This window comes from Schistocerca gregaria, chromosome 7, assembly GCF_023897955.1.
Source record: "Schistocerca gregaria isolate iqSchGreg1 chromosome 7, iqSchGreg1.2, whole genome shotgun sequence".
Lineage (NCBI taxonomy): Eukaryota > Metazoa > Arthropoda > Insecta > Orthoptera > Acrididae > Schistocerca > Schistocerca gregaria.
In genome coordinates, this window is record NC_064926.1 from 254,090,240 (window position 1) to 254,115,281 (window position 25,042).

The window sequence follows — 25,042 nt, forward strand, 5'->3', positions numbered from 1 at the left end:
TGGTCTACATTGACCCTCAATTATCTTTAATAACTTATCTAACTTGTCGTAAATTACAGTGGCTGATGTGGCTTCTCAATAATTATATAACAGAGAAATCATCGCGTTTCAGATTTTTACTTCAAGTGGCAAATGTGAACACCATGAGCTTTAATTTACATCCGACACTAGTATTACGCAAAAAAGGGCGTGTAACAGATGAGTCTTCTGCAGTTCTGAGTGAAGCCTTATGCGCTCAAAAATGCGGCATCGCGTGCTTTCATTACCTTGTCGATGTTTAGGCTGCGTCAGGGCAGCGGCGGGCAGTACAGCTCCACTCACCTCGCCATCTCGGAAACAACTCCTCTCCTCACTTCTCCTTACTGCAATTTACCGCAGTTGGTTTAAAAAAACTGTCTGGCTGTATTTTCATCTGACCAATCAGGGTCTCAATGTTAACCTTAAGCTCCGTCTACAAAAATTCTGTCTATCCAATGAGAAACGTTATACTTTTTGTGGTGGGGCAATGTTTTTAAAGTTTGCAACGTAACAGAGACGCGAAAAAGTCTCACGCTAAAACTTGCAGCTGGTGTGGTCCTTTTAGCGTTATCGTAAGATCTATACTGTCCTTCTGGAGGGCTCTATCTTTTAACATGGGCTGGGGGTGGTCCTAATGTAACGGAGACGGGAAAAAGTCTCACGCTAAAACTTGCTGGTGGTGTGGCCCTTTTTGTGTAATCGTAAGATCTATACTGTTTTTCTGGAGGGCTCTAGCTTTTAACATGGGCTGGGGGGTGGTCCTTGACGTAACTGAGATGCGAAAGAGTCTCACACTAAAACGTGTGGGTGGTGTGGTCTTAGCAGTAGGCTGGCGACGTGGGTGTCCAGTCCGTCCCTTATCGTAGGGACTTCTAGCTTAACACGGTTCTGCTCTCGGCTTCTGTTCTCGTTTCTCCCCTAGGAGCTGCGTCTGTTTCACGGTGGGAAGGTATGACATGCATTTAGGCATTCTTGTGTCAGTCTGAGTATTCCATTTGCTCACTCGCTACTTGTATTACTTTGGTTAATTTAATGTCACGATTTATTCGGAGCTGTGTGACATACTACTGGATTTGCTTATCATGTCAGGGTTTTCATGGAAGGTGTTGAATTTGCCTGACACCTTACATGAGACGCGGTTGGAGGTGTGCCGTCTGCTCTTTCCTGATATGATGTTAGAGTGGTTTTAACATGTCAGTTTTCTCAACTAGTGATTTTTTTCCTGACGCTCTGCTTACCGTGGACAACAGCAATCTGGTCCCCCTTCTTCCCACTTACAGGCTCAATGTTTGAACTGCGTATGTAAGCCTGAGGATGTGGTCTGATATCACGAAACCCGTCTTGTTCCTACATAGCTGGATACAGTTTATTCGTCAAATATGGATCCATGATGTTAAAAACCGATGAACGACTGATTTTCCACTGTTACCTGATACGCCGGTCTTCCCGCATCATAATTTAAACTTTCCTCGCGATCCCTGCTTCTTGAGCGAGCCACGGTTTCTCACTTCCTTTTTTTGTCATTCAGTCTTGTTTGTCCACACTAGAAGCGTGTGCGCCGTCTAACCAGTGTGTCGCAAGATGGAGAATTGTTGCCAGATATTTCCGCCACATAATATACAATGCACAGAAATTGAAGCAGAGGCTGGCCCCTTTCATCTGTATGAAGTTAAACATTGCGCTCGACGCTGTACTGAAACCGAGTACACGCCAAACGATAGATGCTTAGTACTACAGCTCGAAATGGACATTCTTACGAAACGGAAGTAGCCTAGCCGAATATATAAAACCTTTTACGACAGGAGACGCTGATGATACAAGTTGTGACAGATCTTTAGCTGAAAGCTTATCGCATAAGCTCTTAAATTCATTTTAGTTCACTCGTGCAAGCTATGAACTTGCTGCTGCTTTTAAGATGACGATGAAGCAACTTGTTTAAGGAATGTTTTTTTTCTTTGCAGTACTTCTCTTTTACTTCTTAAGTTTTCTTTTCTGGGGCTTCGCGCTGGTAAATCAACTTCCGATTGAAAGAACTGTTATGGGACACGTAGCAGGTTTTACAGTGTTTGTATCAGTGCTAGAATTTTCGCTCATGTTTTCAACCTGAAAATAGCTCACAAGTATTATTTTCTTTCATTTCTGGATGGACAATTATTAATGACGATTGATATCCGATTCAGATTAACACTTTGCCGCCCACAGTTGTGCGTGAAATAGCGGTCAACGGCCGGCGTTGTGTCGTGTATCGCTCAGCAGCCGGCGACACCACAGTGGTGTAGTGAGCATAGTGTTGCGCAGTGGCCGGTGACAGCACTTTAATATCTTTGTCATTCTATTGGGGGTCAACAACTTTTTTCTTTTTATAAGTACTTGTGCACTTTCATCATGGCAGACTAAGGAGACGATGTGATTATTTACAATGAATGCGCGGACGTCTTGTCTGACGTTCCGGAAGACTTGGCCAACTGGGAGAAGACAACGGATATAAAAAAAAAGAAAGTGAAGCAGAATCGTCGGAAGATAGTGAAATACGTCCAAGAAGAATCCGGCGAATGTTTTGCTGACGATCAATAATAAATTTGGGGGATCTCCGGGTCCACACATATTTCCAAAAGATACACAGAGCGTCGTGGATATCGTGGAATTATATAATGGGAACGATCTATTTGAATATATTAGCAACGAAACCAACAAGTATTACAGTCAAAATTGCAATAGAAGGAAACTGGATTTACAAAGTGCCAAATTTGTCGACAGTTGCAGGACCTCAACTTAAAACATGGTATGGGCTTGCTATCCTTATGGGAACTGGCAATCCGTTGATAGACCCACCGATATTTCGCAAAACGATGTCCCGCAACCGATTCAGACAAATATTATCAATTTTACACTTTTTTGACGATATCAATAAACTGGATAATGTCTACTGGCTTTTCAAAGTGCAATTTGCAGTTGAGTATTTTTCTAAAATGTTTAAAGAAACGTTTAATCTAAGTCAAAACATCTCAATTGATGAAGGAATGATACCGTTACGTGCAAAGTTAAATTTTAAAGTTTACAATCCGTCGAAAATTACGAAATATGACATACTCAATCGGATGGGATACGTTTCCTCATTCAAGATATATTCCGGTGCTGAACAACCTTTAAAAAAAACTGTGACACCTTCTTATGGAAAGTGGCATCACCTCTACATGGATAGTTATTATAACAGTGTAGAACTTGCAGAGAAGTTACTTAAAAAGAAAATTCGTGTTTATGGAACGAAACGGCAAAATGGAAGATTTGCGGAAAAGTTGAAGCGCACAAAAGCGAATGTGTTTGAAGCTTGTCAGTGACGGAAAGATGACAAGCGGCCGGCGACAAGCCAAGTGATCCGAAATAGCGCTGCCGGCACCAAGCGAATAAATCTGTACGAGACGTGCGAACGGCAAAGTGTTAGTACGAAATAAAGTGGCGTACAGGTGTAGCCGAAGTGTTGAAGGCGACCGTTCGCTATAAGTATCGGTTTCGATTCGTGATCCGGCACAAATTTTAATACGTCACTAGTAGGTAGTATATCTGTAACTAATATAGCTGGTGCCACAATATTCGCAGTTCGCAAATTTACTTCGAACTAGCATAGGTCTTACTTTAAATGAAAACAGGCTGCATTGAAATTTAATTTACAGAAATGTTTCGAAATAGACCCAGCCCTAAAACTTCGCCATGAGATATTATGTAAAGTGATTCATATTGGTTTAATAAATGACTGACAAGTGTCTCACATAAACATTTGTCCAGCTTTGCCCTTAAATTTTATGTATGTTTCACCTTTTCCAACATGTAACATTCGGCGTGGAGTGTCTTGTTCTTCATCATTTTCTTGCTGCAGTAAGTACAACAATAAACTGCGATCACTAAGCGTACGTCGAATTGCACGAACTATTCACGACTGAGATGCAGGTACGTGACACCGACAGTCAGTGGGCTCAAATAAATTAACTTCATATCTTCTCCATATTGTAGTGAGATGTGGCCTTTCTTCCAACTTTAAAAACAATTTCGATTCGTTAACTGCATTTAGTACACAGCAGCACATCAGTTGAAATGAACCAGACGTAAAGTAGCCATCGACCACATTTTTCACTCCAAACCTGTCACATTTTATGCAGCAGATTAGTAGGAAATTAAGTATCCCAGGAACAATGACCAATATCGGAAAAATAGATACTTCATCACTGAGCTGTGGTATGAAACTATACGATCCGAAAGAAATCAGTTTCTTGTATCAATTAGTTTCCTCGAATCGATTGAGAGGTATTGTACAATGAGGTGACAAAAGTCATTGGATGCCTCCTAATACTATGTCGGACCTCTTTTTGCCCGATGTAGTGCAACACGGCGTGGCATGGACTCAAGTCGCTGGAAGAATCTTGCAGAAATAATGAGCCACGCTGCCTCTATGGCCGTCCATAAACTGAGAAAGGGTTGGAAGCAGGATTTTATCTCACGTAAATGATGTATGGGATTCATATCGAGCGATATGTTCTTCGGTGACGTAGTGCATTGTCATCCATAAAAATTCCATCGTTGTGTTGTAACACGAAGTCATGAATAGCTGCAAATGGTCACCAAGAAGACGAACGTAACCACTTCCAGTCAATGATCGGTGCAGTTGAACTAGATGGCTCTGTCCATTTAAGTAAACGCAGCCCACATCATTATGGAGCCACCACCAGGTGGCACAGTGCCTTGTTGACGACTTTGGCCCATGGCTTCGTGGGGACTGCAGCACACCCGAACACCGTCAGCTCTTACTAACTGAAAATGGAACTAATATGATCGGGTCACGGTTTCCCAGTCGTCTAGGGTCCAACTAATACAGTCAGTAACCCACACAGAAGGTGGAGGCTTTATCAATCTTTTCGCAAAGGAGAGCATTCGCGTTGGTTGTCCTCTACCACAGCTCGTTAAAGCCAAATTTTACCAAACTGACCTAACGCCTACGTTCGTCGTACGTCTCAAATTGATTTCTGCGATTGTTTCACGTAGTGTTGCTTGTCCGTTAGCACAGACGCTGCTCTCATCTACATCTAAGTGATTACTCTGCTATTCACAATAAAATGCCTGGCACAGGGTTCAATGAACAAATTTTAAGCTGTCTCTCTACCGTTCCACTCTCGAACGGCATGCGGGAAAAACGAGCACTTAAATTTTTCTGTGCGAGCTCTGACTTCTCTTATTTTATCGTGATGATCATTTCTCCCTATGTAGGTGGGTGCCAACAGAATGTTTTCGCAATCGGAGGAGAAAACTGGTGATTGAAATTTCATGACAAGATCCCGTCGCAACGATAAACACCTTTGTCTTAATGATTGCCACTCCAATTCACGTATGATGTCTGTGACACTATCTCCCCTATTTCGCTATAATACAAAACGAGCTGCCCTTCTTTGTACTTATTCAATGTCATCCCCACCTGATGTGCCTCCACACCGCACAGCAATACTCCAGAATAGGGCGGCCTAGCGTTTTGAAAGCAGTCTCTTTAGTAGATCTGTTGCACCTTCTAAGTGTTCTGCCAATGAATGACAGTCTTTGGTTTGCTCTACCCGCAATATTATCTATGTGATCGTTCCAGTTTAGGTTATTTGTAATTGTAATCTCTAAGTATTTAGTTCAATTTACTGTCTTCAGATTTGTGTGACTTACCGCGTAATCGAAAGTTAGCTGATTTCTTTTAGTACTCATGTGAATAACTTCACACTTCTCCTTATTCGGGTTCAATTGCCATTTTCCGCACCATATTGATATCTTATCTAAATCATTTTGCAAATGGTTTTGATCATCTGATGACTTTACAAGACGGTAAATGACAGCATCATCTGCAAACAAACCAAGACGGCCACTCAGATTGTCTCCTACGTCGTTAATACAGAACAGGAACAACAGAGGGCCTATAACACTTATTTGGGGAACGCCGTTAAATGGTCGGTCACTGTGTAGTCCGTGGCGTGTGGTTATGCCTGAAATTTAGTGTTCTCGGCACGCACCTGACACTGTGGATCTCGGATTATTCAATTACCTAACAATTTCCGAAACTGAATGTCCCATACTCTGGCTCCAAATAGCGCTCCGTGTTCTAAGTTTGTTAATACCCGTCGTGGAGCCATAATCAGGTCGGAAACCTTATCACGTGCATCACCTTAGTACAGACGACAGGTCCAACAATGCACTGCCCTTTTATAACTTGTGTACGCGATAGAGTCGTCATCTGTATAAGTGCATATCACCACCCCAATGTACACCTCAGTGTGCACAGTAGTGAAGAAAAAGCGCAAGTGCGAGACAAGTCATTTCTATAACTTCGTAGGCTTCCGCGGTCAGTCAGTCGACATAAAAATTTTCTGGGTATGGTACCGCGTCATAATGTATAAAACTACTGCTGCTGGAGAAAAACCAACGTTTCGGCCACAGCTTCAGCGGCCTTTCTCTGTGCCCACTGATTTCTAGCCAATGGCTACAGCCATAAGTCGATCCACACAGCCCTCTCGTTGAATATAAGATGAGCAAGAAACAGAGAAACTGCAGCCAACAGTGCACTTACCTTACTGACCGAATAGGAAAACACCTTCACTGGGTTGGGGTGTAGCCTGTCTTCTACAGTAGTCGGTCGCAGGGTCCAGGACGTGCTAGGCTCCATTAGAGACAAGGTGGAAGCATTACACACTGCAGGCGTGTACAAGGTGGAATGCGAATGTGGAGAGGCATACAACGGCGAGACTGGCAGGCCAATAGCAAGACGCATTATGGAACACGAGCGCTATATTCGTCTCGGGCAACACAACAAATCTGCAGTGGCAGAACATCAGCAAGATTGCCGAAAATATTTAAAATTCAGCGAAGCTTGTGAGTTGTCCAAGCAACCGGTTATGAGGAAACGCAAAATCAGAGAGGCCATCGAAATACTAAAACACCCTAAGAATACGAATAAAACTGGAAAAGTGTGAGTAGGGCCTCCGGCCGGATGCGCGTCTTCCCATTCGGTAGCTTGAGAGTCGATGGGGATGAAATAATGATGTTTAGGACAACACAACACCCAGTCCGTTAGCGGAGAAAATCTCCGATTCGGCCGCGAATCCAACCCGGGCGCATAGGATTGACATTCTGTCACGCTGACCACCTTTTTTTTTTTTTATTCGTTTTGTTCGATATTGTTCGTTGCGTTTGGTCTGGGCGGACGTCACAAGACATCCGTTGAAGTTGATAGTTGATTCTTTGACTCTTTTTATTATTATTATTACACAGAGCACGCAGCCGTCTGACCGAACACGCTGAGCTACCGTGCCGGCTTCCACTCAGCTACCGGGGGGGGGGGGGGGGGGGGGGGATAGAATATGAATAGACAGGAAGGAATCAGGCTGGCCCCATCTTGGCTGCCGGCAATCAGAGACCAACATACCGCACTGTCAACATGAGGCGGGAGTACTACCGGGGAGTAACTGCCGCCGCGCCGCCGACGTCCAGCATTTGAAAAACAGCAGACAACTTCTCATTCGACGGTCACCAACAGTCATGGCACATAACACAAGTGCCAATAGACAACAGAGGTTACGCTCTCCCTCCACCGCAATAACCTACTAAAATAAAGTTCCCTCACCTTCTAGGCGCCTTGTCACGGTCCCTGAGGCTTCCCCCCGTCGAAGATTCGAGTCGTGCCTCGGGCATGTGTATGTGTGTGTTGTCCATAGCTTAAGTTACTTTAAGATAGATTAAGTAGTGTTTAGGCTTAGGGACCGGTGACCTCAGCAGTTTGGTCCCATAAGACCTTACCACAACAAATTACCTCTCCTTCTTCCTTAAGTGACTAATTAAAGGATCTATCCTTTTAAAATTATCACGTAATGGCATGCGCAGTAAACAGTAACAACAAAATATAAGGGACACTGCAAAGCTAGAACTTACCAAGCTAGAACTTACCAGTAGACCCAGAGGAAGGCCGCTGCAACACTGGCCGAAACGTTGGTTTTTCTACAGCAACAGTAGTTTTACACATTATGATGCGGTACCAAACCCAGAAAACTTTTGTACCGAAGACGTTTCTACTTTTTAAAGGAAAAGGGGAACTTCTACCGTAAAACTAACTTTAGGAATTGCTGTTGCTTTGCTTCATTTACACACGCTGTTTTTACAATTTAGTGAGCTTTTATTGTTTATAACAAGAAAATCGGCTGTCAGGCACTTTGTGGTTAACGTTCGGTACTCTCCTGGGTAGTCTTTTCTCTTACTACTGCTGGTTATATACTTCGAAATTTAACAGTGCTTCAAACAACTGTTTACTTGTAGGTAAGCCCATCAGCTACAATCCATAATTAATAAAACATACAGAAAGTATCCTTTCGCCTTTTGCTTCAGACACAGCTGTTTACTCAGTTTTATATGGCAGACTTTGTGCCTGTGCACATAATTTTGGAGCGTGGACTGCAGCCGACTTTCCATTCAGTACACAGTCTATTCTGCGCTTCCAGCGTGTTACCATAGATTGTTCCAGTGATATGTCTCTTCAAATCCAGAAACGAATTACCTTATGAAACTCCACATTATCAGTCGGCTGATATACACTCCTGGAAATTGAAATAAGAACACCGTGAAATCATTGTCCCAGGAAGGGGAAACTTTATTGACACATTCCTGGGGTCAGATATATCACATGATAACACTGACAGAACCACAGGCACATAGACACAGGCAACAGAGCGTGCACAATGTCGGCACTAGTACAATGTATATCCACCTTTCGCAGCAATGCAGGCTGCTATTCTCCCATGGAGACGATCGTAGAGATGCTGGATGTAGTCCTGTGGAACGGTTGGCCATGCCATTTCCACCTGGCGCCTCAGTTGGACCAGCGTTCGTGCTGGACGAGCAGACCGCGTGAGACGACGCTTCATCCAGTCCCAAACATGCTCAATGGGGGACAGATCGGGAGATCTTGCTGGCCAGAGTAGTTGACTTACACTTTCTAGAGCACGTTGGGTGGCACGGGATACATCAGGACGTGCATTGTCCTGTTGGAACAGCAAGTTCCCTTGCCGGTCTAGGAATGGTAGAACGATGGGTTCGATGACGGTTTGGATGTACCGTGCACTATTCAGTGTCCCCTCGACGATCACCAGAGGTGTACGGCCAGTGTAGGAGATCGCTCTCCACACCATGATGCCGGGTGTTGGCCCTGTGTGCTTCGGTCGTATGCAGTCCTGATTGTGGCGCTCACCTGCACGGCGCCAAACACGCATACGACCATCACTGGCACCAAGGCAGAAGCGACTCTCATCGCTGAAGACGACACGTCTCCATTCGTCCCTCCATTCACGCCTGTCGCGACACCACTGGAGGCGGGCTGCACGATGTTGGGGCGTGAGCGGAAGACGGCCTAACGGTGTGTGGGACCGTAGCCCAGCTTCATGGAGACGGTTGCGAATGGTCCTCGCCGATACCCCAGGAGCAACAGTGTCCCTAATTTGCTGGGAAGTGGCGGTGCGGTCCCCTACGGCACTGCGTAGGATCCTACGGTCTTGGCGTGCATCTGTGCGTCGCTGTGGTCCGGTTCCAGGTCGACGGGCACGTGCACCTTCCGCCGACCACTGGCGACAACATCGATGTACTGTGGAGACGTCACGCCCCACGTGTTGAGCAATTCGGCGGTACATCCACCTGGCCTCCTGCATGCCCACTATACGCCCTCGTTCAAAGTCCGTCAACTGCACATACGGTTCACGTCCACGCTGTCGCGGCATGCTACCAGTGTTAAAGACTGCGATGGAGCTCCGTATGCCACGGCAAACTGGCTGACACTGACAGCGGCGGTGCACAAATGGCGCGCAGCTAGCGCCATTCGACGGCCAACACCGCGGTTCCTGGTGTGTCCGCTGTGCCGTGCGTGTGATCATTGCTTGTACAACCCTCTCGCAGTGTCTGGAGCAAGTATGGTGGGTCTGACACACCGGTGTCAATGTGTTCTTTTTTCCATTTCCAGGAGTGTATTTTGTTGTTGCTCCTGTAGTGGTATGCTATGGTACTGTGATGAGAGAGTCCAATCTACCAGAAAACAAACCAACAAAAATGCTAGGGGGCTTTATGTTTATAAATGATAAGTAAAAGTTTACGACTATACTTTCTACAGTTCAGGTCCTTTATACCTATATTTCTCATAGTTGACTTGAACTTGCAATGGACAGTTCTTAATGTGGTGTGGTGATCTGCTAACACTTGCTTTTTGTGAAATATTCCCCTGCTAAGAAATGGCAGAAAGTAGGCGCCGGCGTACAGTGTCACTCTGTGCTCCGCAAACGGGGCTACCAAGTGGACACTCACCCCTGATGTAGGCGACTTCCTCGCTGGTGAAGGATGGCAGCCGGGAGCGTGGTCTTCCCTCTGCTGCACTGCTGGCGTCCACCCTTTCCCGCATCACCGGGGGGTAGTCGCCTTCCTCGCTGAAGATGGGGTGCGCGTAGATTCCAACCTGATGCGCAAAGAGATACACCTCAGTATCATCAAGTGAGCCATGACGTAGCATAAGTGAAGAGTAATTGTGCTGGCAAAGTAATAAATATACTAATAAATATATATTAATTTATAAACATATATTAATGCCGGGTGATCAAAAAGTCAGTATAAATTTGAAAACTGAACAAATCACGGAATAATGTAGATAGAGAGGTCCAATTGACACACATGCTGGGAATGATATGAGGTTTCATTAGAACAAAAAAAATTAAAAAGTTCAAAAAATGTCCGACAGATGGCGCTTCATCTGATCAGAATAGCAATCATTAGCATAACTAAGTAAGACAAAGCAAAGATGAGGTTCTTTACAGGAAATGCTCAATAATGTCCACCATCATTTCTCAGAATAACTGTACTCGAGGAATAATGTTGTGAACAGAACTGTAAAGTATGTCCGGAGTTATGGTGAGACATTGGCGTCAGCTGTTGTCTTTCAGCATCCCTAGAGATGTCGGTCGATCACAGTACAGTTGCGACTTCAGGTAACCTCAAAGCCTATAATCGCTCGGACTGAGGTCTGGGGACCTGGGAGGCCAAGCATGACGAAAGTGGCGGCTGAGCACAGGATCATCACTAAACGACGTGCTCAAGAGATCTTTTGCGCGTCTAGCCATATGGGGTGTTTTTTTGTTTTGTTTTGTTCTAATAAAACCCCATGTTATTCGAAGCATGTGTGTCAATTTTTACCTCTCTGTCTACAATATTGCGTGGTTTATTAAGTTTTCAAATTTTTACCGACTTTTTGATCACCCGATACATTAATAAATATGTGCAGAGTTATCAACTGAACTCATGAAGTCTGTAAATGAGTCCGCAATCATTTTATTTTTGGCACTTTTATTTTCACAAGTCGGTCTTGATCACACAGATTTCTTTACACTTTATTACCGGTTCCGGCTTACCACCATCTTCATATCGTTAAAATAGTCTGATAAAAAATCATCGTCAAGTTAAACATCAGAGTTTATGTATTAACGATCTGAAGATGACGTGGCGGAGGGTACCCTGAGTACCTCTATCGGTTCTCCCTTCTATTCCAATCTCGTATTGTTCTTGGAACGAAGGATTGTCGGTATGCTTCTGTGTCGTCTCTAATCTCTCTGATTTTATCATCATGGTCTCTTCGCGAGAAATACGTAGGAGGGAGCAATATACTGCTTGACTCTTCGGTGAAGGTATGTTCTCGAAACTTTAGCAAAAGCCTGTACTGAGCTACTGAGCGTCTCTCCTGCAGAGTCTTGCACTGGAGTTTATCTATCATCTCCGTTACGCTTTCGCGATTACTAAATGATCCTGTAACGAAGCGCGCTGCTCTCCGATGGATCTTCTGTATCTCTTCTATCAACCCTATCTGGTACGGATCCCACACTGCTGAGCAGTATTCAAGCAGTGCGCGAACAAGCGTACTGTAACCTACTTCCTTTGTTTTCGGATTGCATTTCCTTAGGATTCTTCCAATAAATCTCAATCTGGCATCTGCTTTACCAACGATCAACTTTACATGATCATTCAATTTTAAATCACTCTTAATGCGTACTCCCAGATAATTTATGGAATTAACTGCTTCCAGTTGCTGACCTGCTATTTTGTAGCTAAATGATAAGGGAACTATCTTTCTATGTATTCGCAGCACATTACACTTGAGATTCAATTGCCATTCCCTGCACCATGCATCAATTCGCTGCAGATCCTCCTGCATTTCAGTACAATTTTCCATTGTTACAATCTCTCGATAAACAACAGCATCATCCGCAAAAAGCCTCAGTGAACTTCCAATGTCATCCACAAGGTCATTTATGTATATTGTGAATAGCAATGGGCTTATGACACTCCCCTGTGGCACACCTGAAATCACTCTTACTTCGGAAGACTTCTCTCCATTGAGAATGACATTCTGCGTTCTGTTATCTAGGAACTCCTCAATCCAATCACACAATAGGTCCGACAGTCCATATGCTCTTACTTTGTTCATTAAACGACTGTGGGGAACTGTATCGATCGCCTTTCGGAAGTCAAGAAACATGGCATCTACCTGGGAACCCGTGTCTATGAGTCTCGTGGACGAATAGGGCAACCTGGGTTTCACACAATCGTCTTTTTCGAAACCCATGCCGATTCCTACAGAGTAGATTTCTAGTCTCCAGAAAAGTCATTATACTCGAACATAATTCTACAACTAATCGACGTTAAAGATATAGGTCTATAGTTCTGCACATCTGTTCGACGGCCCTTCTTGAAAACGGGGATGACCTGTGCCCTTTTCGAATCCTTTGGAACGCTACCCTCTTCTAGAGCCTACGGTACACCGCTGCAAGAAGGGGTGCAAGTTCCTTCGCGTACTCTGTGTAAAATCGAACTGGTATCCCATCAGGTCCAGCGGCCTTTCCTCTTTTGAGCGACAAGACGGAGTTGTGAAAATACAATATTCAGACTTGTTGCCCGGATTTTTTCAGGGTCGTTTCATTTGCTTAAATCATCCTGATGTTGGCTACTTGTAATAATATCCGAAACGCTGGAACACATCACATTACGATGCGAACATTATTTCGAATGCGACCGATCACAGAACTTCATGTAAGTCATGATGAAATTAACTTAAAGTAATCGAAACTGTGAAATCAGCTTAACCTTTAGACTGAAATGTCCATTTCAGTATAATGAGGTGTACTCTCACCGCTACCACATTTACTGTGCGGGTATTATTTTAGATTTACTAGACTTTCCGCTGGTTTCATGGAATTGGTAATAGGTCTTCAATTTAAATCCATTTTGCCACATTAATGGTGACAAAATCTAATATGGACGTTCAGCCTTATTATGATGTTGAATTGTATCACATGTCCAAAAGAACAGCCACCACGCCGTCACACAACTGATTCGCCTAGATGGGCACTGGATCCTCCTTCTTCAGTGCGGAAGCACAAATTTTTCCGACCTCCTGCGCGAATCTCCGAGTAGACGGCATGCATGAAATGGACAGGGACTGTGGATAGGTAGAACTCGGTGGAATTGTGGACCGGCAGTACGGTCTGCCGAAATATTGCGCGCAGATGTGCTAAAACTGTGTCCTGGATGGCGCAGTGGTTAATGCACCTGCCTAGTAAACAGGAGATCTGGGGTCGAATCCTGGTCCGCTACAGACTTTTCACTCGTCACGGCTGATTCCGCTTACTGTCTTGATGCATCAGTACTTCATTTCGTTTCTCCCCCCCCCCCCCCCCAATCTTCAGTTTAATATAGTAACATGTTTTATGTTTGGTATACGATTCTGCTCCACAATTGATTTACTTACTCGTAGTAATTACAAAGTTACACGACGAGCTCGTTTGCGCGTTTTTTGCCACTGTCAAGACGACATCCTTAATGTACAAACAGATTTTGAACATAAAAAATACCTGAAAAATTTTCCTGGCATTTTAATAGAAAAATGGTAAATTATCACGACAAAAACTAAATATTACGTTTGTTATTTATGTATGGTAAAAATTCAACGAATGAACGTTGTCACTGACTTTCCACAAAATATGATTTCTAATGCAAAAGAAGGGCATTTCTGGATCCAGGTCTGTCAAAATCCTGTCAAAAATAATTTTACCAAGACCGAATAAGTAACAGTACATATAAATAATGTGACCGTAACAACTGACACATTCGCTGAAAGATGCAGTATGTACAGAGACATACCAGCTAAGACGTATGCATAAGGTGCCGTACGTATGCACGGAAACTAAAATAGACATAGGGAACTGTGTTGTTCCTATTTGCAAAGGTTCGATTGATAATGACAAAAACGCCGAAACTATCTAGTCGTGTAACTTTATAATCACTACGATCAAATAAATAGTACAACAGAAACCTGTACCAAAAATAAAATACGTCTGTCAGCGATTGTTTCTCAGTGAAACGTCGAAATAAATTGCGAAAAATTTAGGAGTGAATTTAACAAAATCGATATTAGTTACTTGAGAAATAGTACTCAGAATTTGGCTGTAGTAAGGAGGGAATGAGGAAGAAAGATTTAGAATTTAACGTCACATCGACAAAAAGCTCTTTTAAAGGCGGAGCATTGGAAAGGAAATCGGTAGTATTCGATTCAAAGGACACACCCCGTCACTTGCATGGGGCGTTTTAAGAACTTGAGGGAAAACCTAAGTCTACATTGCGGGATTGGGATTTGACCCACCGACCTCAAGAACGCGAGTACACTGTACTGATAGCTGCGCTAACTCGCTCGGTTGGTTCGCTACAAAAGCCCAGGTATTAGGAGACGGGACAATAATGTGATTGCAGGGGGCACTGACACTCAGCCCTTATGTTTCTAGAATAGGTAAGTAAATAATATATCGGCAGGTCTCAGTCATAAACAGAAATGTCTCAATCGCAATTTTTATTTTCGTTCCACATAATTCCTTACAAAAAGTATCAGCTTCAGGTTATTCACATAATAAAAATTGGGGTCAAGAGTCTCCAGTTTATCATTGCGTGATGCACAAAAGATGGTCGCATTGCTCTACAAGTAATTTTGTTCAAATGGTTCAAATGGCTCTGAGCACTATGCGACTTAACTTCTGAGGTCATCAGTCGGCTAGAACTTAGAACTAATTAAACCTAACTAACCTAAGGACATCACACACATCCATGCCCGAGGCAGGATTCGAACCTGCGACCGTAGCGGTCGCTCGGCTCCAGACTGTAGCGCCCAGAACCGCACGGCCACTCCGGCCGGCAAGTAATTTTGTTACGAACAATTAACGTCACAAGGTATTAGAGACGGCGGATTATTCAAGAAGTCTCTATGTCGTCATTAAAGCTTTCTGCGTTTAACCATTACATGATTTAACTATTTGGAAAACAATGTGGTGTGGTTTCGCCAAGGAAAAATTCTTGACATGGTCTTTACATCACCAACCAATTCCAAACCTTTCAGTATGTAGGAAACAATTTTGAACTGCAATGAGTCCACTCACTTTGAGATTGACTGTTGCAACAATGACATTACAAAGTTGTGTCGAACGTTAGTTCTAACGATTCTTGCAAGCACTCGTGTATTGAGTCTAATTGTGTGGGGAAAACAGCACAAAAGTTCCACGCGGCAGCTGCTTGTCTTCGTCAGGTGCAATTGTAGAGAGTTCTAGTTGTTCTCCAAATTGTATCTTCTTTTTTCTGGAAAGAGGAACAAAGATTTATAATTTAACGTCTCATTGACAACAAACTCGTTTACAGGTGGTTGAATGGGAAAGGATATCGGTAGTGTTCGTTACAAAGGAAACACCCTGCCACTTGCATGGGGCGATGTAGGAAAATGAAGAAAAACCGAAATGTGGATTGCAGGATTAGTATTTGACCCACCGTCTCCAGAACTGGAGACCAGCGTACTGATAGCTGCGCTACCTCGCTTGGATGGTTCGCTAGAAAAGCGCAGGTATTATGAGACGGGACAATAACGTCATTGCAGGGGGCATTGACACTCAGCCATCTGCACAACAAAGGAGTCCCCGTAGTAGTGAGCTCCCCTAGGAGTGACGTTGTTGAATTTGTTTCCTTACGAGTGATGAAGAAGTTTTTGTGACATGAATGCCGCTTCCCATGGTCTAATAAGCTGAAATCCTATGCCTGTGTAGAATAAAGTTTTCTACATCAACCCCTTCTTTAATGAGGGATTGTCAGTAGATGGAGGTGGACGAGAAGTTCTTGGTCTCTCCGTGATTTATACCCTGTGTCAGTCACGACAGTTGTAAGGAACGGCAATTTTTTTTCCTGATGTAGCTTGGTGTGATGCCTATATTCATCGCAATGTCTCTTTATCAGTGTGACTTGTCTGGCCAATGCCGAGACATCTTCTACGTTAGTCATCTCCTTAGACTGAGATCGGAACTCAGTACCGTTGTACTCGTGTTGGAGAACGGAAGATACATATAAATTGGTAGTTTTTGAAGAAACTTTTTAAGCCACAACAGTCACTGATTACAAATATTCGCTTATTCAATTACGATCGTTTGGATCAGCTTCGTACTGATCAAAATACAAAAATGTGTTTAAGTTATAAAAACGTACATAATGGTAAGCTAGCTACCGCAATAACTAGTGTCGTAAGCGGTAGGCATGCGATTCCTCATCCGAGTTCAAGACGAAAATACGAGGTGCGACAATAAAGTAATGAGACTGATGTGAAAAAAATGTTGCTTACCGTTTTAGTAAGGTTTAGTGTTGTCTCCTTCAAAGTAGTTCAAGCGCTTCTGCCATTGATGGTAACATTTCTGGAACTCATATTCTGTAATATCCTCCAAGATCCTCGTCACAGCTTTTTGGATATCTTGTGTTGTTTGAAAATGGTGTCCCTTGACCGCCGTTTTGACTCTTGGAAATAGAAAAAAGTCACACGGAGCGATATCCGGGGAATAAGGTGGCTGTGGTAGTATTGAAATTTGTTTTGAGGTTAAAAATTACTGTACTGACAGAGACCATTTCTGCAAAAATCTTTTCATACCAAGATCTTCAGTTATTATTAGACGAACCGTTTATCGATTGATGTTCAGTTCGCCTGCGATCATTTTCACAGATGATCTTCGATCAGATCCTACAAGTTCGCACCCTGGCCAAGTTGACATCCATCTGTGAAGCTGATGGTCATCCACTATGGTCTTTATCTTTAACATTCCTTCTGCCTTCACTAAACATTTTATGCCAACGAAAACTTGAGCTCTTGACATAACCTCCTCTCCAACAGTCTTATGAAGTTTACCATAAGTTGCCGTCACGTTTTCACCCAATTTAACGCAAAAATAAATGGCTTAACTGTTAACTTAATACAGCACAACTCACGATTGAGCAGATGCATCGATGAGTGGCTTGGCCTAGAAGCGGCTTAAAGACCAAGGTCAAAGATATTGTGCCTATGTAAGCCTGCAGGGTTGCCACATCTTGCAAGGAAAATCAGTCTCATTACATTATTGTCGCACCTCGTATATGTAGCAAAACTTAGTTCTACCAGTAGGTTAAATGGAAATGCTATTCCAAATTGGAGCTTTGGCGACGCTGTAACGGCGTACAGCGTGGCCAACAACAGGTACGACGAACTCTTATCGTCTATAGCGGTTGATGTATTAGGTTAGTGAGACGATGCAATACCACGAGGATCGGATGCGCAGACTCGCCTATGTTCGAGACGCATTAGCGCCAAATATTTTTTTTTCACAGTAAAAGCATTAAACTGTGCCCAGATTACACCTCAACAAAGTGGTATATTGTGTATTTCTTTCTGATACTGTTACCTTTGTTTGAACAGAAAGACAAAATATGAACGTCTTACAGACGTAAGCGACTAATTTCTTTCGAATATGACACAAACAAAGCCAGTAGAAGATAATAGTGAATAAAGTTACATCGTCTTTATCCAGTGGAACAAAGAACACAGTAGGTAGGCTACACTAGACTGAACATTGTGCTACGCAGAATAATTCCATTCTGTACGTCCGACGTCCTGGCTTATGCTCACAGGGCCAGCACGTACACGTAAGAGCAACGTTCACTTTAGAAAGTATGTTGAAAGCGACCACCTTCCAATTGGAAATACTTCCCCACTTGGTGGATCATACTTTGCAGGACGCAACACACCTTGTAAATAGGCTGTTTAGGTTTTTATGCTGATAACGCCACGTAGCGCTCTATATGAAAATCACTGGATGTGCTGTGTACAGTCTGTGGCTGGTTGGCATTGTTGGAACATTCGCTATTGTAGTATTGGGCAGGTGGATGTGAACAGGGCGTAGCGTTGCGCAGTTGGAGGTGAGCCGCCAGCAGTGGTGGATGTCGGGAGTGAGATGGCAGAGTTTTGAGAGCGGATGATCTGGACGTGTGTCCATCAGAGAGAGTAAATTTATAAGACTGGATGTCATGAACTGATAGATATATATTATGACTTTTGAACGCTATTAAGGTAAACACATTGTTTGTTCTCTATCAAAATCTCTCATTTGCTAACTATGCCCATCAGTAGTTAGTGCCTTCAGTAGTTAGAATCCTTTATTTAGCTGGCAGTAGTGGCGCTCGCTGTATTGCAGTAGTTCGAGTAACGTAGATTTTTGTGAGGTAAGTGATTCGTGAAAGGTATAGGTTATTGTTAGTTAGGGCCATTCTTTTATAGAGATTATTGAAAGTCAGATTGCGTTGCGCTAAAAATGTTGTGTCGGTTTAGTGTTGATCAGAATAGGTAAAGAGAGACGTGTCTGAGTACGTTCAGTTCTGCTCAGCTGTTTGAAAATCAAATATCGGAAGTCGTTTAGCAGCACAGTCATTTATAAATGTTTCTAAGGGGACGTTTCAACCTGCATCCACCTTTACCAAAGCGGCATCCACACGAGCTATTAGGCCATGTACGTCCATGGTTGGAATACTGTAAACTTGTTCTTTAAAATGCCCCCACTAATAAAAATGTAGACGATTAAGGGCTGGAGAACGTGGAGGCCAGTACAAATCTTTTCCCCCGGAAATGCTTCATTTACATAGTTATACAAATTCGTTCCAGAATATGGCGCTGCATCATCATGGTGAGACCACCCAAAAGTTGCACGTTTTATAACCCGTCAAGCAAAGTATTGCAAAGAACACAGGCGTATTCAACTTCTCTGGCAATAGATAAAGGCGCAAAGAGAGTCCTTCAACGCCTCCAGCCCACAGGTTTACCCGAAAGTGTGGTGTTTGTGCTCCGACCAATAATGGGTGTTGTGGAGGTTGAAAATGCCTTCACGTGTTGACCTAGAAGTAGTCAAAAATGGTTCAAATGGCTCTGAGCACTATGGGACTTAACATCTGTGGTCATCAGTCCCCTAGAACTTAGAACTACTTAAACCTAACTAACCTAAGGACAGCACACATATCCATGCCCGAGGCAGGATTCGAACCTGCGACCGTAGCGGTCACGCGGTTCCAGACTGAAGCGCCTAGAACCGCACGGCCACACCGGCCGGCTAGAAGTAGTCCATGTCTCTTTGTGTATAAAACGTTCGTTACTCTCCATTTGGTACAGAAGTCATTCACAGAACTATAGTCGTCGAATGCTAATTTATCGTCTAGTGACAAAATTGCTAATAAAAGACGAGAACTTTGGAAAGGACGTTTAAAAAATACATTAGGAATCCGACGAGGATTCGAACCACAACTTCATAGCAGATGTGGATTTGATGTCCCAGTAGTCCATTCAGGTAGCTACGAGGGTCTTACAGCCCGATGCCCTGCACGGTGTGACAAATTTTCCAGCTCCTCGTTGTCATACACGTGTTTTCAAAATTGACCATATCCGATTTTGGTAGGTAAGTTTCTGTCTTAAATCTGTAATGAGAATAGAATGCCGACTACTAAGTGTGACATTTTTCTTCACCCAGTAAACATAAACTGGAAAGTTAGAAAACGTACCTGTCTTCGTGAAGCAATTAAGTGACATTGTCTCATGAAGTAAAATCACTATAAGGAAAGCAACACGTGTCAAGTAATGTTGGGCTGTCGCTTGCGTACTGTATTTACAACGCCTCTGCAAGCAGCATATGAGACGTGGACGAATACAGTTTGCAACGGCGTTAGAAATGTAATCTAAGACTACGTATGCGTACAACTAAATTGAATAAATAAAACTCAGTTAAAAGGGAGATAGAGTCATGAGTCAAAAGGGATTTTTTTTTTAATTCTGAAGGTCAGGTACAAGTAAATGTAGAAACCAAATGCAGTACAATGAACCTAATTGATAAACAACTTTTCAACCGACAAAGATGTCATAGCCCCACCTGGCATACCAAAAACTGATCTGAGGAATCGCTGTCGACACAGAACAGAACAGAACAGAATGAGGAATGGAAGTAACAAAGGCTGCAAGGCTCAACACAAGTATGGTAATGGCCTATCGTTATGATTATAAAAACAATTGCCTTGGGTATGGACTGTGACGTACAACAGACAAATAAGAGACTTGAAAGCTGCGTATCGAAACACGATGAAAAGGCTGCGGCACAACAGATTCGCAGAAACTAAGGCAAGATTAATGTGGGTGGCAGGAGGAGGGGCAGAGCTCTACCGGTGTATAGTACTTGTAACAGCTTGTCATGTCACGAAAAGTAGACACTGGGCACAAATTAATTCTTCTCATTGAGAAGTTCAGAGGAGTGAAGTTCCCTGTTCCCATAAATCTTTATCGCTTCCAAGAGATACAATAGTCTTCCCTTAGGGGCACTGGGTAAAACCTGCATATTGTAGTCTACGTTAGTAGTAATGTTTCCTTAACTATATTCTATATTATCTCTTTGTATTACAATACTGTCAACTGTATTTGGCCAACAACATCTAGCGACGGCTCAGCTGTTTCGCCCGTGCTCTAACGACAGTACGCAAGCGACAACTCGACACTATGTGACACTATTTTGTCAATAGTATACTCCACGTGACAGTGCCACTTATGGCTACATATTTTAATGGCTCTTTCCGCTAAGTTCACGAAGAAAGCTTTGTTTGCTTACTTTCTAATCTATGTATACTACGACACCGTTTATTACACTTGTTAACATACCACAAGGTACATTTTTATAACATATGCATATATCTGTAATTGAATAAACAAATATTTGCCATCAGTGACTGTTGTGAATAAAAAATTTCATTATATTGGATCGTGTCATCTTCTCAGTGACTGAGACACCCATTCGTCAAGTTCTTGCACAGCTTGTCGACCATGAAGAACACGCCGCCAAAATTCTAGTCAGGTTCTCCGTAATTTCTGGCTGCTTATGAAGTTTGAATGATGCTGATCGAAAAGGAGAGCGAATCTCCTTCCCAGAGCGCCCGTTCTGATCAAATAAAGGGAAGAAATGAGTAAGATCTGCTGCTAAGCTCCCACAAACACCTTGCACTCTATGAACGGGTGTCTGTAGCACACCGACCGCTGGTGTGGATATTGACATATAATAACTATTAAATACAGGTCATTGTTTGTTGTTTTACGATAGACTCTGTGATCCTAAGACATATCTCATTTTCTGCGAAAAATGAAATACAGAAACAGAAAGTCTCCATTTTTCTCCACATCCATTCTGACAGAAATACGAAGGTGTAGAGAGCTTAAGTGTACTAAAAATGAAAGCAGCGTTTGCCTCTATTTTTCCATACCACGAAGGCACCATGTACATATCTCGCAAATAACAGCTGATGTGGCTGTCTTATCTACGAAGCCTTCCGTAAAACGGATACTGTGTGACACAGATGGATACCCATATACACACCTTCAGTTTGTTCAAAATAGTGAAAATACCATAATTTTGAATATTGCTGGCTGTCGCAATCGTAATTAGCCTTTCAGTTAATGATGTATACAGGAAATCGATTGCATAAAGATTACTCTAACAAGTCTTGGTAAAACCTAAATCAGGATGGCCGAACGCGTGATTGAACCGTCGTCCTCCCGAATGCGGGTCCAGTGTGCTAACCACTGCGCCACCTCGCTCGGTAACAAGTCTTGACCAGATTTCATTACCTCTAGAGATAAGTGCATCATAAGAAATGAAATTCTACTTAAATAACTAGAATTACATTAAAATTATAAGCCCACGTAATGAACTGAGACACTCAAGTGAAATAGGAGAAATTTTCGATTAAGTCTTTCATGAAAACAGCAAGAATTACTCCAAAGATACAGCTTATAAGAACAAACGCTGAACTAAATGTGTGGCAACTACACTGAAATGACAAAAGTAATGGGCTAGCAGTAAGCAAACATACGGCAGACGGTAGTGTCGCGAACACATGGTATAGAAGAACAGTGCGTTGGTGGAGCTGTAATTTGAAGTCAAGTGATTCACGTGAAAAGGTTTTCGACGTGATTACGGCCACACGACGGGTGCGAATTGGTAGTTGGAGCTAGGTGCATGGGACATTCCATTTCGGAAATCGTTGAGGAAATTCCATCTTCTGAGATCCATAGTGTCAAGAGACCGCCGAGAATATCACATATCAGGCAATACCTCTCATGACGGACAACGCAGTGGCCGACGGCCTTCACTTAACGACCGAGAACAGCAGTGTTTGAATAGCGTTGTCAGTGCTACCAGACAAACACCACTGTGTGAAATGACCGCAGAAATAATTTGGGACCTACGATGACAGAATAAGTTAGTATAGTGCTGTGAAATTTGGCGTTAATGGACTATGGCAGCAGATGACCAACGCGAGTGCCCTTGCTAATAGCAGGATACTGCTTGCAGCTCCTCTCCGGGGCTCTTATCGGTTGGACCCTAGACGAATGGAAAACCGTGACTTTGTTAGATTCCCGATTACAGTTGGTAAAAGCTGATAGTAGGGCTGGAGTGTGGCGCAGACCACGAAGTCATAGACCCAAGTCGTGAACAAGGCACTGTGCAAGCTGGTGAGCGCTTCCTAATTGTCTGCGTGTGTTTACGTGGAATGGACTGGGTCCTCTAGTCCAACTGAATAAGTCACTTACTTGAAATGGTTTTATTCGGCTGTTTCGAGACCATTTGCAGCCCGATAACGATGGAATTTTTATGGCTGACAATGCGCCATATCATTGGACCACAATTGCTCGCGATTAGATTAAAGATAACTCTCGACAACTTTGAGCGAAGGATTTGGCCATCCATATTGCTCGACATGTATTCCATCGAGCATTTATGTGGCATAGTCGAGAGGTCATTTCGTGCACAAAATCCTGCACCGGCAAAACTTTCACAATTATGTACAGCTAGAGAGGCAGCATGGCTCGATGTTTCTGCAGAGGTCTTCCAACGACTTCCTGAGTTCATTACACGTCGAGCTGCTTCACTACGCCCGAAGATCTCAAATGACTTTTGTACTTACAGTGCCAAGTAAAACTTGCGCAAAGCGCGACAGCTGCTGGGCGCTGGTAGTGTAATAAAATATTCAGGCGTATTAAATACGTTATTGAAGCAGTAATAGACCAGTACAACACACATGTAAGTGTGGTAAGCTAATTAATAATATTAATGTAGAACGTAAGCAAAACTAAGCCCTTATAACAAATTCTGCTATAGATATCGCTGTAGATGTTGCCAGTAAAAGTGAATATGTCATCAAAACATTAAAATATTTGGAGAAAATAATGTTTCTCAATTGTAGGACTAGCCGACTTCCACCTCACGGAAAGTAACGAGCTGTGGTGTAGGTGCCGCCAGATATCTGTTAAATCCTGTTAAAAGGAAACAATTGATTAACTTGAACCCATTGGCTCCTAAGCTACGCTCTCATTTGAAGTCCCCTAAAATAACCTATCCACTTCTTCCAGTCGTAAACAGCAGTAGCAGTGGGTACGTTTTATTAGCCAGGTTTCTTCACGGAATGATTAAAAAATCAAAGTTTTCAAAACAGACGGTAACAATCAAATCTTGTTTAGCAAAACAAAAATTTTGTAATGTAACAAAGAGACAAAATTAATATCTTTCGATATTACTAATTAGTACAACTGTGGAAATCGTGGAACAAAATCAGGATGCCTATAAAACAGGTATAACAGATGAACAAACTATATATCTTATGCGGTTACTGAAAGTGGTAGTTAAGTACACTTCTTGGATTTTTAATGAAAACAATCAAATCTTGTTTAGCAAAACAAAAATTTTGTAATGTAACAAAGAGACAAAATTAATATCTTTCGATATTACTAATTAGTACAATAGTGTACCAATTGGAACAACTGTGGAAATCGTGGAACAAAATCAGGATGCCTATAAAACAGGTATTACAGATGAACAAACTACATATCTTATGCGGTTATGAAAGTGGTAGTTAAGTACACTTCTTGGATTTTTAATGAAAAAATGTTTCAGTAGGCAGAACGGTCTTGCAATAGGTAATCCGTTAGCGGAAGTTCTATCAGACATTTTTTTATAAATTCATAAGAAGAAAATCTGTTAAACGTTATGCTTCTACAGAATTTGCCCTTCAGTCCAGTTCAAAGTACGTGTGTGATAGTTTAATTATATGCCATGGAATTAATGATGGAGTATACCAACTCTTTGAAATATTTAATAATCAGCATGAGTAATTTACTTTCACTTGCGAGTTGCAAAATGCAAATCGTGAACTAAATTTTGGCTTTAAATTTGACCATAACTGATGATAGAAAAGCTTTTTATATTTTACATGAAGCAACAAGTTTCGATCAAATCGCACCTTCTGATTCAACACATCCACAGTCCCACAATACCGTTTTCTTTCGTTCAGCTCTGCATTTCACTGCCAAATGCACTGGTTATGCAGGTTTTACATCAAGAATACTCTTCTTATTACTATATTACAATACTTTGTTTTAAATCGTGCTCTACTATAGTCTTTACTATTTTTAAATTTTAATAAGTTTTGCTATATATTGTCGTAGTCATTATTTTGCAATATTATTTAGTTCCTTTCTTATTCTCATTGACATGTCCTTGCTTAGAACTAAGTACAATTTGTTCTATTAAAA

At 42.5% G+C, this 25,042-nt stretch overlaps 1 protein-coding gene across 1 annotated transcript in view; it reads right to left on the minus strand.

The window, feature by feature from the left end:
- The window catches only part of LOC126282009 (myrosinase 1-like), a 105,693-nt gene that overhangs the window by 29,649 nt on the left and 51,002 nt on the right, over positions 1-25,042 (minus strand). The window contains exon 7 of the mRNA XM_049981400.1: positions 10,375-10,522. Coding sequence (XP_049837357.1) covers positions 10,375-10,522 — 148 coding nt within the window. The remainder of the gene's footprint in view (positions 1-10,374; positions 10,523-25,042) is intronic.